Raw genomic sequence first — 15554 nt, forward strand, 5'->3', positions numbered from 1 at the left:
ATAACCCCATGCAGCAGCCTTCGAAGATCGTGCGGTGCCGGCGACTGGTTGCCTGTAATGGATGGTATGAACGTTACGTAATACGCACGGCGTTCACCAAAGGGCGTTGGTGGCATGGTGTGTGGTATGGGTGTGCGGATGTGCGTCTCGGCGGGTGCGCGACGGCGTCGGCGTCTGTAGTGCGTTTTTTATGTCCATGGCGGGCTTTTTAAGGGCATCTTCTGCATGATGACACTGCTCGCAGTGGGCGTGGGCGAGCGGGGCAGAGGAGGCAGCAGAGGTGGGGCTCGGCTGGCGGTCGAAGAGGAGCGCGGAGGAGGCCGGAGAGGAGGAAGAGACGCCGAGCTTGTGCATGAGGTCCGCTAGCTGCTGGTTGAGCGACAGCTTGCGGAGCTCGTTCTCGCTTTTGATGAGGACCTTGCGCTTGAGCTGGTCGACCTGCTCCTCGAGGCGCTTGAGCTCAGAGGACTCGCTGATCATGATGTCGTCGTCGGAGACGGCGGTGCGCGCGGGGGAGCGGGAGCGCGCGGGGGAGCGGGGCCGGGCGGGCGCGGGGGGGTCGTGGAGGTGCTGCTGGTGGACGACCTTGGTGAGCTGTTCGAGCTTGTCGTAGAGCTCGCCGATCTTCTTGTCGTTTTCGGCGGCGGGTGCGCGGCGCGGCAGCTGGAGGTAGTCTGCGGCGGGCTCTGCGGCGGGCTCCGGGGGCGAGGGCACGCGGGCCGCCTGGGCCTGGGCCTGGAGCTTCTTGTTGAGCTCTGTGTACTTGATCAACTTGCCGCGCAAGGAGCCGACGAGGACGTTGAGCTTTTCCAGCTCGCGGTCCTTCTCGTCGAGCTTTGCGAGAAGGTCCTTGTTCTGCTTGATGAGCGATGAGATCATGTTGGAGTTGATTTTGTATTCATCAGGCACGATGCGGTCTGCGTTCTGGCCTGCCGCGTGCTCGTGGTATGCAGGCACGGCGCTGTGGTAATTGTGGTTTACGGCGCGCGGCATGTGGTTCGAGCTCTGATATCTTTTGGGCGTGGGAGATATGTTCATATCTTGCGGCCGGGGCTTTTGTGCGCTGAGGTAGGGGAGAGGCCCATTGCAACTCAGCGTCAGTATTTGTGTTCAAAATTTTCGTGTTTCAGGTTGACGGGCAGGACGTGTATGTAGATCGACGCTATATGGTCACGTGCCAGTTCTGGTCACGTGGCGTGAGGCTATAGTAGCTAAAGTGACAAGAACTGCGTACGGACGGGTACATACGGGCAGTGGCGCCTCTGCGGGCGACTAGAGCCTCTGCAGCGCCCGCAGAGCCGCACAGGCTCGCGACTGGCCTACTCTTTCGCCGAGTAGACGATCGAGCCCGGGTGCTCGGCCGCGACTGTAGAAGAGAGGGTAGCAATGGGCGTGAACTTGGAGAGAAGGTGCGGGTGGCCCTGGGGGACCGTGTGGTCGCGCTGGATGAGCGCCTGCGGCGGCGGTAGCATGTTTGCGTGCCCCTCATCGGAGGTGGACCGGCCGAGGCTGTTCTGCATGTGCTCCCTTCTCTGGAAGTGCTGTTGGCCCAGGGCGGGTGTGCCCGACGATAGCGCGGCTATGGGGCCGACCGGCAGCAGCTGCTGGTCCTTGGAGTTTAGTTGTTTCTGGGCGAGGGCGCTGACCTGCGTGAGGGCCTGGAACGGCGACTGGCTGCGCGGCGGCGGGCGCGCCGTGCCGGTGGAGGTGGACCCCGCGGGCGAGTAGCCGTAGTTCGAAAGGGCGCTGCCGCCGGTGTCGTAGTTAGCGTAGCTGATGGGCTGGGGCAAGTAGCCGGTGCGGCCGTAGTACGGCTGCGACGAAGACGGGTACGAGCTGACCAGATAGGGCGTCTGCTGCGGGAGGGACGAGGCCGCGACCGCGGATGCGCGGCGCGGCTGCGACGGGACGCTCATCGCGGCGGCCGCGCCGTGCTGCTGGTCCTGCTGTCCGTACGGAGGCGGCGGCCCGTTCCTGCTGGGAGCCCCCGTGGCCTGGATCAGCTTCCCCAGCTTGGCCCCGTTCTCTGCGGGCCCGCTGGTCGTCGATGTCTGCTGTATCACGCTCTGGATGTCGCGCACGAACAGTGGGAAAAGCATGTCGACAATTTTCTCCCGTTGCGCCAATGCAAGTGCGCGCTCAAACGGAATCCATACACCCTTGAGGTGCATCGATCCGATTTTGACCACATGCCGTACCTTCTCTGCCTTGAGTATACCGTCCCGCCTGCCGCGGGTCATCTTCGCTACATTCAGCAACTTCGTGCCGTTGATCATGTCGTTGTCTGCCCTGCGGACCACGCTGACGCCGTTCGCCTCAACTTGATAGCAGAGTGTATGTTCGTCCTCCCACATAGTGGTCGTAACACGTGGTCCCTGTGATTCAAAGCCACTGCTGCTACTGCCAGAGTCGGCAACAGAGGCTGCCTTTGCAGTGTTCCCGTGCGAGCCGGTCGCGATCGCCAGAAGACTGCCCTCGCCCGCCTTGTTTTTTTTAACTGTTGCAGGGGTGCTTGCTGGAGATCCGTCGCCTACGCGCGTACCGCCCAAGCCCAATCCGGCCCCCACGCTGTTCTGCGGAATGATAGAGGGGACCGGTTCCACGAAGGGGTTCTTGGTGGCGCCCGGCGAGTTGCTCTGCAATGAGGTGTTGGTGGTCGGGACCGGGGTGGTGGTCGCGGTAGACGCTGCCGTGGCCGCTGTCGCCGGCAGCGCCTCAGGCCCGCCCACCTGGCGCATGTAGGCTGCCGCTGCCGGCACGGCGGCGCGCTGCTGATGCTGATGCTGATTCTGATGCTGATGTTGCTGCGGCTGCGGCTGCTGCTGAGGCTTCTCATGCTGCTGATGCTGTGTGAACGCAGGTGTCTGGTGCGCAGCCGCCCGCTGCTCCTGCGCGTAGCCGGCGTAGCGCGCCGCGCCGCTGGGGTCGCCGTACGTCGCCGGCTGGAAGCCCGGGTACTGGTATGCGGTCGGCGCGGGACATCCGCCGTGCCTGAACGGGCCCTCCTCGCGCCGCCCGCCGCCTACCTTGGCCGGCCCGCCGCCCTGTGTGCCGCCGAAGAACGGACTGTACCCGCTGTACGGCTGCTGTGGATAGTAGTAGCAGTAGACCCCCGGCCCTGCCGCCGAGGCCTGCGCCTTCTGTGGCTCTCCCGGGGGCCGCCGCCCGTTGTGGCTCTGGTGCTGCCCGAACAACCCGCCAAACGCGGGCTGCGGCGGCTGCTGCGCTGACACCATGTTGGATTGCTGCGGGGGAAGGGGACCTGGCAATGGCGCTTGCTGTTCGCTCTGCGTGCTGTGGCCGTCCTGCTGCTGGCTTTGGGGATAGTAGTGGTACCAATCGCCATAGTAGCTCATGATATGGTTCCTCTGTCCCAGAGAAAAAAAACACTCGCAGCAAGGAGGGACAAAAACAAATCAAACACAAAATGAGCTCGCCACACCGCGCTGTGTTCCGCGAGCTGGTGCGTTGCTGTGTGCCTAGTTGTGTGCGTGTGTGTTTGTAGTGATGGTACACTTGGCGAGAAAAAAAGGATCGGGGAGGGGGCGGGCTGCGGACGTGCGTCGGGGGTTCTGCCATCTGACTGCCGCCGCATCCTGCCGGCCTCGTCCTGTGTGCCGGGCCACGCGGCTTGTACCGCCTGCACGCGGTTGCAAGAAACGAAGCCCTCGTCGCCTGCGTGGCGCCTGGCTGGCGCGCCGGCGGTCTGGAGCGTGCGTTCGAGCGCCAACAACGACCGGCACCGAAACGAAACAGCGAAAAAATTAGTGCACAAGCTAGAGGCGTCGTGGCAGGGCCGACAAGTCCATGTCTGTCGCCGGGCGCAACAAGGAAAGGGGCTCCCCATAGCGCTGGCCGGATGCTAGTATACAGGCGCTGGGCCGGGGCTATATAGGCGCGCGCGCGCTTGGATCGCGCGGCACTAGATCGGCGATCGATCAATATACCGCTTTCTTTTTTTTAGCCCCTCTGCCCGGCAGGGTTGAACGGGGCATGCTGCAGGGAACGCGGGGACACAATACGCGCGGGATACCGGTGCCTGGGGGCGCACAATCGGCAGGCACGATACAATGCACGTGCGGGCTTAACGTAACAGATTTGGCGCGTAAATCGCCATGGCTGCAGGGGCGCGTACCTTACGGTCCCCGGATGACGTACGTCGGCGTTTGTGCACGGCCCGTTACGCGGGCCGCGCGCGCTCGAAAAACTGGTTCGGATGCACGATGTGCGACATGTCAGGGGCGGGCACGTGACCGGGAGCGGACGGGGCCACGTGACCATGGCAGGCGTCGAACACGTGAGTGCAGGCCAGGGTGTACTCGCGGCGGGCACACGCGTCGCGCACGGCGGCTACGGCGGGGGGCGCGAGCTGCATGGCGGCGAGGGCGGCGGCGAGGCGGTCCGGGGCCCAGTCGCGGTACGGACAGCCGTGGAACTCGTTGCGGGCGGGCCGGGGCTTGGCGAGGATGGTGCGGCAGTCCCAGGGGCGGTAGTTGATGCGGTTGCCCTCGAGGCCGTAGGTATGGCGCAGGGCGTAGCGGTACTCGCGGTTGAAGCGGTCGAGCGAGGTGGGGCCGGCGGTGAAGGCGTCGGCCCAGAAGCGGAGGGCGTCGTCGGCGGACATGCCGGCGCCCTTGAGGAAGAGCGCGAGCTGCTGGCGGCCCAGGTAGCGCAGGTGGTGGTTGGCGGCAAGGCCGTCGAGCAGGCCGCGCGCGCAGAGCGGCAGCGCGGCGCGCACGGGCTCGGCGGCGAGGTCGGCAGCCGTGAGGCCGCCGCCGGTGGGCGGCGGCGGCGGCGCGACGACATGGCCGGCGGAGAGGTGCGCGAGGATGGGCGGCAGGCGGTCGTCGCCGGCCAGCGCGGGCAAGTGCTGGTACGTGGCGCGCAGGTCCGTGGCGAGACGCGCGGCGTACTCCGCGGCGATGTGGTTGAGCTGCATGAACTGCGGCAGGTACGCCCAGCCGCCGCGCAGCAGCACGTGGCGCGGGCCCACGAGGTCGATCACGCTCTCGAACGGCAGCTTGAGGAAGCGCTCGTGCTGGAAGAACTGCCGCCGCTGCGCCTCGTCTGTCAGCTGCAGCTGGTGCAGCAGCTGCGGCGCGACCGCGTCGTAGAGCTGCGCGCCCAGTGCCTGCTTCTCGGCCTCGTCGATGAACTGCACCAGTGGCAGGTCCAGGCTCTGCACGAAGCGCGCCTGGTCCGCGCTCGTCAGCATCTGGAACCGCAGCCGGAACAGCGCCGTCTCTGCGCGCACAAACCGCTCGCGCAGCTCGGCCGTCCGGCAGAAGCACAGCCGCAGGATGAAGTGGCTGTAGTAGTCCTTGCGGCGCGCCTCCTGCTCCTCGCCCAGCGGCAGCAGCTTGCCCAGCAGCGGCTTCATCGCCTGCTCCAGCTCCCTGCCCGCCCGGTTGCGCTGGATCAGCGACTCCAGCTCCAGCAGCACCTTCAGCCGGTCGATGGCCCATGTCTCGAACTGGTCCAGCGTGATCTCGCCGACCGGGGGCAGCGCGTAGAACGACAGCTTGGCCGGGTACAGCTGATCGTACCGCGCCTGCTCCTCCTCCGCTGTCAGCCCGGCCAGGATCGTCGCGCCGTCCGCGCCGTCGCCGTGGCGCCGCTGCGCGACGCGTCGCTTGCTTTGTCTAAACATCTTGAGGTCCCAGTGTCGCGAGATGCATCTGGACGCCTGAGTTTTCACTCCGTTTTCGCGTTTTATAAACCTACCTCCTACTTGCGACTGCGCGCAGGCCTCCATCGCGCGCTACCAGCTTGCCGTCCGCGGCTACAGCCCGGGCCGCGGCTGCCACCACGTGCGCATCGTGCGGAGCTACGGGCGTGCGCTTCCTGAAGAGCGGAAATTGGCATGTGAGCCACTACAGCAGGTGGAGAAGCGGCTGGCGCAGCAGAGAGGGCACAGAATACGACCACTGGTGGTCTACGTTTGGCCAGACCACGGTGGCGACCCGGCTGTTGCCATGGCGGACAGTAGCTAATCGACTGGCAGGTATACGGTGTGACAGGTAGGATGGGCTGTGTGGCACAGCCTATAAAAAAAGAAGCTATGGTTTTCCAGGTGGGTTCATCTCTGTCTGTCAGCAGGTGAGAGAGATAGGTCGCAGACCGGGCATACGCGCAGGCTTAGATGATAGAAAACGCGGGCACCCCCGAGTACACGGTTGTGGTCGTTGGAGCAGGAATCGCTGGACTAAAGGCGGCAGCAGAGTTACACTCGGCGGGGATTGAAAAATGCGTGGTGCTGGAGGCGCGGGCCCGGACGGGCGGGCGACTGCTACAGGTGGAGAGCTCTGTGTTTCCCGGGCGGCGGTACGATCTGGGGGCGTCGTGGCACCATGACACGCTGAGCAACGAGCTGTTCGCGGAAGAGCTGCGTCTTCCGGAGGCCGAGCGCGCGGGCTATGTGTTTGACGATGTGCCCACGATGGTGGTGAGTCCTGCGGGGCGGCGCTTGGACGGGGACTTTGGGCTGATGCTGGAGGCGCTGCAGCGGGAGGTGGAGCACTACATCGAGGAGCAGTACTTCGAGTCGCTGGAGGCCAGGGACATGCCTTTTTTCGAGCTCGTGATGGCGTACCTGTACGAGCGTCGGGGCGTGCTCACCGACGACCAGATCCAGCAGCTGCCGGGGACAGTGCGCTTCCTTGAGTTCTGGCACGCGATCGACTGGAAGCTACTGAGTGCGAAGCTCTCGGAGGTGGAAAATAACGGGCGTAACGCATTTGTGCTGAACTACGACAAACTGCTGCGGCGCATCGAATCTGGCGTGCCGCGGGAATGGATCCGCCTGGGAACGGAAGTGACCAAGATCGAGCGGGTGAGGGACACGGTGCACATAACGACTGCGGACGGTGCCTGCTATGTTTCCAAGTGCGCGATTGTGACCGTGCCGCAAAGCGTGCTGGAGCTGTCTCTGAAACCAGAGCGGGTGCCCGGGCGCATTGAGTTTCGCCCCCCCCTCAACGACAACATCACGTCTGCGTTTGAGCGAGCTCACTACGCCTCGCTGGGCAAGATCTTCTTTGAGTTTGACAAGTGCACCTGGGACACGCAGCGCCCGCGGGTTGCTATCGCAGCCAAAGTTCCCGACGACTTTAGTGCGCAGGTCCGTAAGGCCCAAGATTTGCAGGAGCTGCTGCGATCCGCCAGTGCTCAGACTGAGGTGAAGCTGGGACAAGACTGCTTTGACTTTCCACAAGAGTTTCAGAACATGGTTGCGCTGGCAGGGATACCGACACTTATTGCGTTCACGCAGACACCTCTTACTGAGCACGTCGAGCGCTTATCAAAGCAAGAGATTGTGGACTACTTCAAACCCGCAATTGTTGTTGCACTACGTGCACTGGGGTCCAAGGAGGAGTGCCTCTTCGACCTCGGAAACACGCAACCGCAAGACGATAGTCATCCAGGCCCAATCCTAAAGAACGTGATCTTCAATCCGTGGTCACAGGATACGTATTCTCGTGGCTCATACACCGGTAGTCACGTGGACGACGACCAGCTGCCCTTGACCGTGGCCCTCAACAACGGCCAAGATTCCAGAATCCGCTTTGCGGGCGAGCACACCGTAATGGAGGGCAACGGGTGCACCTATGGGGCCTGGGAGAGCGGCCGCCGCGAGGCTGAGTACGTGCTAGAATACCTCAGGCGGTTCCCCCTGGCCCACCCGCAAGATGGCAAGAAACAGTAAATGACTATATATGTACATGATCCCGTGAAATTAATTACCCTCTATTGCCTAGTCCTAGCTGAGCTTCCCCAGCATATAGTCCAACCCCGTGGCCGCCGGCTCCGCGTCAGGCAGCGCGGCGCCGTGTGTCTCGATGATGTTGTCGAACCACTGCAGCAGGTCCAGCGCCTCGAGCTGCGGCTCTCGCGCCACAGCGCACTGCAGGTACAGGATGTCCCACCAAAACTTGGAGTTGATGAGCTTGCCCTTGTACTGAATCGACATTTTGCGCTTCAGCGGCGTGTTTAGGATGCCGTGGAGCAGCAGCCTGTTCATCGACACGACCTCCTCCGCGTGGATCTCGCAGTCCTTGCACATGCAGCTCACGGGGCTGCACGCGCAGCTCGTGCGCTCATTCGCTGCGTAGTCATAGCCCAGCAGCCCGGACGCCCTGTCGCCGCAGCAAGCGCCAGCCTCGGCCGGCTTCCGATCCTCCAGATCCACCGACGTCAGCGGCACCCCCGACTGTCGGATGAACTGGTCCAGCTCCTCCTCCTTCCGGTGTATCAGGCAGTTCGCGCACTGGCAGGCGCTGTCGTCGCAGGAGCACTGCGTGCTCAGATACACGCCCTTGTACGTATATGGCTCCACGGCGTGTGGCGAGCCTGCCCCAGTGCTGCACCCCACGCGCGCCCGCTTCCCGGGCCGCTGGCAGCCGCACCCGTCGCGCGCCTCCAGCATGTCCGCGTTCTGGAGCAGAAACTCCTTTTCTGTCACGAACTTGAACCGCTTGTCCACCCCGTCGCTGTTGGCCCGGTCCTCGATCATGATCTTCAGCGCCCCGTCCACCAACAGCGCCTTCTGCGTCTTGAGCGCCTTCAGGAACAGGATCGGCTGCCGGTCCATCTTCCCGCAAGTCTTTCCCCCATCGCAGCACTCCTCTGTGTCCTCGTCCTCCATCGGCACCTGCGACCCGGCGTCCACCAGGATCACCTTGCGGATGTCCATCGGCGACGGCCGGCCCCTCGTGCGCACCTTCACCAGCATCCGGTCGCTGTGCTTGCACGTGGTCGACCGATGACCCCGGATGCACGCTGCGCACGAGTACTTCTCTCCATCGAATATGATCATCTGCCTGTCCGCGGCGCGTTCGCTCCGCTGCACTAGCCCGTCTGGTATCTCGCTAACGGAATCTGGCTCGGCCTCGCCGTGCACTCCATGTACTCGAGAGTACTGTCTTGTGTTGGGCCAAGTCCAGAGAGATCATCGAAAAACTTCACAAATTTGCTCACACTTGTGCACGATCGCAGGTCTCTGGCCTCCCGGCCCTACAGCGCTCGGCCGCTCGCCGGCCAGCCAGCCCACTCTCAGGCGCTCGTCCCCTCGCCGCGCTGCTCTGGGCGCGGCAGGGACCCCACAAACGTTGCGCCGCGCGCTGCCGCGGTCGCTGGGGACACCGGTCGTTTTCTTGACTTCACCTTGCACTTGTAGTCGTTTCTCACACCACACAGACGCCAGGCCAGCAGGATGTCCAAGACAGCGCAGAAACGCTTGATGAAGGAGCTGCAGCAGCTGCTGCGCGACAGCCCGGACGGGATTGTCGCGGGCCCGGTCTCAGAGGACAACTTGTTTTTGTGGGACTGTCTGATCGAGGGCCCTGCAGACTCGCCGTATGAGGGCGGGGTGTTCAACGCGCGGCTGCAGTTCCCGCGGGACTACCCGCTGTCGCCGCCGAAGCTCACGTTCACGCCCAGCATCCTGCACCCGAACGTGTACCCCAACGGCGAGGTGTGCATTTCGATCCTGCACGCGCCGGGCGAGGACCCCAACATGTATGAGGAGGCCAGCGAGCGCTGGTCGCCGGTGCAGAGCGTGGAGAAGATCCTGCTTAGCGTGATGAGCATGCTGAGCGAGCCGAACGTGGAGTCGGGCGCAAACATCGACGCCTGTATCCTGTGGCGCGACAACCGCGCGGACTTCGAGCGCCAAGTGCAGGAGTCTGTCCGGCGCTCGCTGGGCCTGTAGGCGGGCCGCTGGCGCGGCGCCTGGTCCCGCCTGGTGAGCTGGCGGCGGCCGAGGCCCGTTCGGGTGCACGGGTCACGTGATGCATGCGCCTTGTGCGTTGCTGGCACCGCCACGCGCCTCCATAGTTTACTATGTATAGGTACCGCTGACACGGCCGCCAGGGCCCTGCGAATCTGCTTGAAGTTGAAAGTGTATACGTACGTTTTTGAGCATCACGGAGCACTCGACGTTGGGGAGGCTACAACGTTGCGGAAGGGTTTCACAAGAGTTGACAGGCTCATCATCCATTTGCGCAGAACAGGAGCAGAGGTAATTGGAACATAGAGATGTTAGCCGTTACGTTCACGGCGGCAGCTGTGCTCAGTCTGCTGGCCGCGTCCGGACGGACGCTTAACCTGGATGTGGACGACTTGCAGTCGATCCGCGAGGCCACGTCGCTGTTGGCCACCGGGTTGATGGACTACTACCACGGGCACGACTACGGGGAGACCGTTGGCAAGTTCTCGGACCCCTACTACTGGTGGGAGGCTGGTGGGGCGTGGGGCTCCATCCTGGACTACTGGTACTATATGGAGAACTCGACGTACAACGACTTGCTGACGGACTCGTTGTTGCACCAGGCGGGCGAGGACCTCTCGTACACGCCCTGGAACGAGACGACGACAGAGGGCAACGACGACCAGTTTTTCTGGGGGATGGCGGTGATGGCTGCCGCGGAGCGCAACTTCCCGAACCCGCCCGCGGACCAGCCGCAATGGCTGGCGCTGGCGCAGGCGGTGTTTAATACCATGGCCCTGCGCTGGGATATGGAGACGTGCAACGGCGGGCTCAGATGGCAGATTTTCCGCTGGAACGACGGGTACCACTACAAAAACTCCGTTTCCAACGGTGCGCTGTTCCACATGGCGGCACGATTAACGCGTTACACCGGGAATGCCACATACTTAGAGTGGGCGGAACGGGTTTACGACTGGATGTATGGCGTTGGGCTGATCTCGATTGTGCAGCCAAACTGGCACGTCGTCTACGACGGTACAGACATCAACGACAACTGTACCAACTTAAATAAGCTGCAGTGGACTTACAACCATGGGCTGATCATGGCAGGCTGTGCCTTCATCTACAACCATACCCAGGACGAGCTGTGGCACCAGCGAACACTGCGTTTCTTGGACAGCGCCAGAATCTTCCTCAGCAACGACACCCTGTACGAGGCAGGATGTCAAGGTGGCGACAACTGTAATATCGACCAGCGCTCGTTCAAGGCTTATTTCTCCCGGTTCCTGGGCCTGACTGCACAGTTGGTCCCCGAATCGCGTGAAACAATAGTCAGATGGATCCGGGCTTCCGCGCAGGGGGCAGCCGCGTCCTGCAGTGGCGGGCGAGATGGGCACACTTGCGGCCTCAACTGGCTGATCAATGGCTGGGACGGCAAGTGGGGGCTCGGCGAGCAAATGGCCGCGCTTGAGATAATACAAAATCTACGGTGTTTAGAACGGCCCGCTCCATACACCGCTATGAACGGTGGCACCAGTCCCGGCGATCCAGCTGCAGGCACGAAGACTAAGGCAGAAAACTTGCCGCCGTTGGACATAAAAGCAGGTGATCGGGCCGGTGCCGGTATCATCACCGCGCTCATTGGTTCATCTTTTCTCGCATGTACGTTATGGCTTATTATCTGACCATATATTCCATAGACCACTGGTAATTGCGTTCGCGCTGGCGTGCAGTCTATTCGAATAGTCAGGCCGTTACATACCAGTAAGCAGTTCTTTTTATGTACTTAATATTGTACCAAGTCATGCAATAATTGTCGCGAATTCGAAGCGAAGGTGGCAGGAGCCATAGCGCAGGCTAGGTATTGATTAGTGCATCAACAGAAAACGTTGAAATCAGCGACTCTTATTTCGATATGCACGTTAAACCACTGTGCACAGAGAGTTTTGAGGAACTCATGATCTTGGAAGCTGAAGCAGTCGAGACCACACTCAGCCAGGAATAGCGAAGGAACCGCGATGCGATCGCTAGCATCCGCATCCGGGTCTGTGATTATCTCATGTAGCTTCTCATATAACAGCGTGATTTTGCTGTGGAAGTACTCTACTATACCGAGGACAATCTCCACCTCATTCTTCTCGTCAACTCTATCGCAATTCGCAAGCAGGTTGGAGGTGTTGTGGTAGGGTGGCTGCAAGTAGCCCGCGGTGGACCACCAATAGAGTGCGTCAATAATGTACTGTGACCAGGACAACGACTCAACATTTTTCATATAGCCGTTCATCTCAACCTCACTATATTCCCGATAGAGAAAGTTGGCAGAAAGATATTGGAACGACTCCCATTCGTGGGGAGTTGCACGGACTTCGGTGCCATGGGCGTACACTTTCACGCCGTGATAGTTGGAAAGCTTGACAACCATATCAAACAGTTCGCCGCGCTCGGCAAGGATTTCATCGCTCGTGCAAGCTATAAAGCTGGGCAGGTGCGGCCCGTCGGGATCGGATTTATGCAGCGCGTCTGAGACCATATCCGTCAGGTGGTCCAAGTCGGCAATTCCAATGGTGTATAATGTCTGCAGCGGCATATTCGCGTGCGCAAGCTTCCGTTCCAGCTGCAGGGGAATTAGCGACAGCACAGAGAGGCAGTATGTCAGCGCGTTCGTCCGCTCGAACGACTGCCCGTGCTCGTTCACCACCAATATTCGCTGGCGGAGCAGGCAGGCCTTCCACAGTGTGAAAATCGACGGCCCCAGCTGCTCTATGATCTCCGGTAACAGGTAGAGCCACGACTTGGACGGCTTGAAGGTCTCAGCGTCGTCCTTGCTGCCCTGTGCGTAGTCCTCGTAACTTCCGCCCGTCAGCGTCGAGCTACCGGGCCACTTCCGCATTAGCAGGGGCGACCCGAGGTCCGGCTGGTACTTGTTGTAGCTGAAGTAGTGTTCCAGCACCTCGAGCGACTTGCTCTTAAGCCACTGCTCCATCAGCTGCGCCAGGTCCTCCTTGTACTCGTTCGCGCAGATAAACATGTTGGGCTTCCACCGGTAGTACTTGCTCTCGGCCATCGCATCCAGTCGGAACTGCGGGTCCGTGATCACCGCCAGCGAGTACATCTCCACCCTCGACCGGTCCACGCCATGGGACTGCTCCTCCTCCACCAGCCGCAGGCCGTTCTGGCTAAACAGCGCCACGCCATAGTAGAATTCCCCGTCCTCCTTGGGCAGCACAAAATTCACCCAGTCTTGCTCGCTTTCATGTATCCCAGCAGGCAAAGTCTTAAACTCTATATTGTGAAGCTTGTGTTCGGGCGCCAGCGACGTCGTCCACAGCACTGTATTGCCCTTCTTCACGTCAAACTTGGTCAAGCACATCGCGGTGAGTGGCACCCTATGACTAGCCGACCCCAACTGGAAGTTGCCAGACCGTGGATGGTATACCATGGGCGATAGTGGCGCTTCCTGCTTTCTCAAAGACATCGTTAGCGCTAGTGTAACCTCTGCCACCTCTTAGGCCGGTATGGTCTGTGCGGTGAAGAGCAGCAATTGCGATTTCATATCCCACGCCTTTAGGTTGGTATCGTCTAATAACACAAGCAGCGCAAAAGCTACCGGGATGAATGAGAAGCAACTGCGGCAGCAGCTGGATCGCTGCCTGGATCATGTGCAGGAGCATGTTGACATGCTCAGTGCACGGGCAATATCGAAACTCAGCGGGGACGCGGTTGCCAACCACGAATGGCTGAGTGAGCTGTCCGGCCGCTACCCCACACGGTCTGCGGAGGAGCTACAGCAGTTCCGAGAGCTAAAGGATGGCTATGTAAAGAAGCTAGACACGCTCGAGACAGAAGTAAAGTACCTCGAAGATCTGGGGCAGGAGCTGGCAGAGTTTCAGAATGAACTGAGCGTGAAGTTACAGCGGATTAGGCGAAATAGCTATGTACAGGAAAACTAGCGTCTATTTCCCAACGCAGAAGTTCGAGAAGACAACACCTAGGACCTCCTCGACGCCGACGGCATCGCCGGTGATGGTGCCGATGCCGTCAGCCGCGCTGCGGAGGCTCTCGGACGCCACGTCGACCTCGGCGGAGGACGCCAGACGGAGAAAGCCGTCCAGGCCGGCGAGCACGTCCTGGCGCAGGATGTCGCGCGCGCGGGCCGAGATGGCAATGGGGTCTGCCGCGGCGCAGCTGGCAAGGTCTGTAAAGTGGCTGGTGAGGGCGTGTACCAGGGCGTCGAGGCCGTCGCGCTGCTTGCAGGAGATGACGAGCGCAGGACCGCAGTCGGGCAGCTCCGCTGCAAGCTGCGTCTGTATATACTTTAGGCGGCTTGGGGGCACGAGGTCCGACTTGTTGATTACGACGAGGCGGCACTTGTCAGTGAGGTCGCGGAGGTGGCTGCGCAGCGCGGGGCTGAGGGGTGTGGCCGCCGTGGCGTCGACCACCAGTAGCACGATGTCGCTGCGCGCGGTCCGCTCTTGCGCGCGCGCAATGCCGATGAGTTCGATGGGGTCGGTGCTGTGCGCGCGTACCCCCGCGGTGTCTGTAAGAATAACCTTGTAGCCATTGATATCCAACGGCACGTCGATGGCATCGCGCGTCGTGCCCGGGATGCTGCTGACAATGGATGTGTCATCTTTGGTGATGCAGTTGACGAGAGATGATTTGCCTGCGTTCGGGGCGCCAAGCACGGACAGCCGAATACCACTCTGGAGGATGGTGCTTCGTGTGACCCTCTCTACAAAGTCCGCAACCTCGCGTCGCAGCGCCTTTACGCTGCAGCGCACCCCCTCCAGAATAGCGTCGATGTCCTGGATTTCGGTATCGTCCCCAAAGTCGATGATCGCAGCCACCTGCGCAATGTTGTCCACGATCTGCTGGCGCCAGCCGGCAAAGAGGAGCCTGTTCTGGCCGCGAAAGCTCGATATTGCGCTCCTGCGCTGTGTTTCTGTCTCTGCATCGATGAGCTCGCCAATCCCCTCGATCTCCGTCAGGTCGAAACGCCCGTTCTGGAACGCCCGTCTGGAAAACTCGCCGGCTTCCGCGTAGCGTATCTGCACACCGGCGCTCTCGTCATGCAGTGCGCCAATCGCGTCGAGGACGCCTGCGACCACCGCCTTGCCGCCGTGCACGTGCAGCTCCAGTATGTCTTCCCCCGTGAACGTGCCGGGCTGCTCGAAGAACAAAGTCAGCGCGCTATCCAAGAACACCTTTTCTGGCGCCGACTGGGGGCTGTATAAGTTCCGAAGTGATGCACGCCGGGGTGTGGGCGGCCTTTTAGAGTCCGTGAGCTTCTCGTATACCAGGCGGGCATGCGTTCCGGAAACCCGAACCACTGCGATGGCCGATTTCTGGCCCATAGGCGTGGAGAGAGCATAGATCGTCGGGGCATACGTAGTTGCTGGAACGCTCAGCCATCTTCGCCCGATGGTCCTAAGCATGATACCGGCTAGACAGGAAGTTGAAGCCACCTAATGCGCTCTTGTTCTGCTAGCTATCGTTTAGGAGCTCCACTAAATCATTATTGACAAAAATTGTGCATTTTGGCCTATGATGTTGCCGACTGCACCAAAGACGAGCTTGGAAACGACGGCAAAAGACAGTCGTTGCGAAATGTGGTTGTGGCAGCGAGACCAACTCGGTCTGTTTGATGCCCTCGCCGAGATTTAGCCAGTGCAGACGGTCTTTTCGGAGTCATATCGGCGACGTTAGATTAAATTGTGCGTTCACATCTACTCCGGAGAACAAACCTATTATCGACATCTGCAACACAAAAGAAAATGCTTATTGATCGATGCATGGCGCGGCTGTACGACGCGACTCTCCGTCTTGTGTTGCTACGCCATAGTGTCGG

General features: G+C 61.2%; 10 protein-coding genes across 10 annotated transcripts; 4 read left to right on the top strand and 6 right to left on the bottom strand.

Moving 5' to 3' along the window:
* Positions 1–93: 93 nt before the first annotated feature.
* SPC42 (Spc42p) lies at positions 94–1038 on the bottom strand (the record flags this gene model as incomplete). Its single annotated transcript, NM_208353.1, has 1 exon — positions 94–1038. The coding sequence occupies one exon, from the start codon at positions 1036–1038 to the stop codon at positions 94–96; it is 945 nt and encodes a 314-aa protein (NP_983000.1).
* A 281-nt stretch (positions 1039–1319) lies between these two features.
* On the bottom strand, positions 1320–3356 carry SOK2 (Sok2p; the record flags this gene model as incomplete). Its single annotated transcript, NM_208354.2, has 1 exon — positions 1320–3356. The coding sequence occupies one exon, from the start codon at positions 3354–3356 to the stop codon at positions 1320–1322; it is 2037 nt and encodes a 678-aa protein (NP_983001.2).
* An 824-nt stretch (positions 3357–4180) lies between these two features.
* On the bottom strand, positions 4181–5650 carry PRI2 (DNA primase subunit PRI2; the record flags this gene model as incomplete). The annotated part of the gene is made up of 1 exon (NM_208355.1): positions 4181–5650. The coding sequence occupies one exon, from the start codon at positions 5648–5650 to the stop codon at positions 4181–4183; it is 1470 nt and encodes a 489-aa protein (NP_983002.1).
* A 492-nt stretch (positions 5651–6142) lies between these two features.
* Positions 6143–7705, top strand: FMS1 (polyamine oxidase; the record flags this gene model as incomplete). Its single annotated transcript, NM_208356.2, has 1 exon — positions 6143–7705. The coding sequence occupies one exon, from the start codon at positions 6143–6145 to the stop codon at positions 7703–7705; it is 1563 nt and encodes a 520-aa protein (NP_983003.2).
* A 54-nt stretch (positions 7706–7759) lies between these two features.
* Positions 7760–8815, bottom strand: MAC1 (Mac1p; the record flags this gene model as incomplete). Its single annotated transcript, NM_208357.2, has 1 exon — positions 7760–8815. The coding sequence occupies one exon, from the start codon at positions 8813–8815 to the stop codon at positions 7760–7762; it is 1056 nt and encodes a 351-aa protein (NP_983004.2).
* Positions 8816–9211: 396 nt separating this feature from the next.
* Positions 9212–9709, top strand: UBC7 (E2 ubiquitin-conjugating protein UBC7; the record flags this gene model as incomplete). The annotated part of the gene is made up of 1 exon (NM_208358.1): positions 9212–9709. The coding sequence occupies one exon, from the start codon at positions 9212–9214 to the stop codon at positions 9707–9709; it is 498 nt and encodes a 165-aa protein (NP_983005.1).
* A 326-nt stretch (positions 9710–10035) lies between these two features.
* On the top strand, positions 10036–11391 carry DCW1 (putative mannan endo-1,6-alpha-mannosidase; the record flags this gene model as incomplete). Its single annotated transcript, NM_208359.2, has 1 exon — positions 10036–11391. The coding sequence occupies one exon, from the start codon at positions 10036–10038 to the stop codon at positions 11389–11391; it is 1356 nt and encodes a 451-aa protein (NP_983006.2).
* A 191-nt stretch (positions 11392–11582) lies between these two features.
* ANR2 (Anr2p) lies at positions 11583–13181 on the bottom strand (the record flags this gene model as incomplete). Its single annotated transcript, NM_208360.2, has 1 exon — positions 11583–13181. One exon carries the CDS (start codon positions 13179–13181, stop codon positions 11583–11585), a length of 1599 nt encoding a protein of 532 aa, NP_983007.2.
* Positions 13182–13317: 136 nt separating this feature from the next.
* Positions 13318–13656, top strand: BLI1 (Bli1p; the record flags this gene model as incomplete). Its single annotated transcript, NM_208361.1, has 1 exon — positions 13318–13656. The coding sequence occupies one exon, from the start codon at positions 13318–13320 to the stop codon at positions 13654–13656; it is 339 nt and encodes a 112-aa protein (NP_983008.1).
* A 3-nt stretch (positions 13657–13659) lies between these two features.
* MSS1 (Mss1p) lies at positions 13660–15141 on the bottom strand (the record flags this gene model as incomplete). The annotated part of the gene is made up of 1 exon (NM_208362.3): positions 13660–15141. One exon carries the CDS (start codon positions 15139–15141, stop codon positions 13660–13662), a length of 1482 nt encoding a protein of 493 aa, NP_983009.3.
* Positions 15142–15554: the final 413 nt, after the last annotated feature.

Source organism: Eremothecium gossypii, chromosome II (genome assembly GCF_000091025.4).
Source record: "Eremothecium gossypii ATCC 10895 chromosome II, complete sequence".
Taxonomy (NCBI): Eukaryota; Fungi; Ascomycota; class Saccharomycetes; order Saccharomycetales; family Saccharomycetaceae; genus Eremothecium; species Eremothecium gossypii.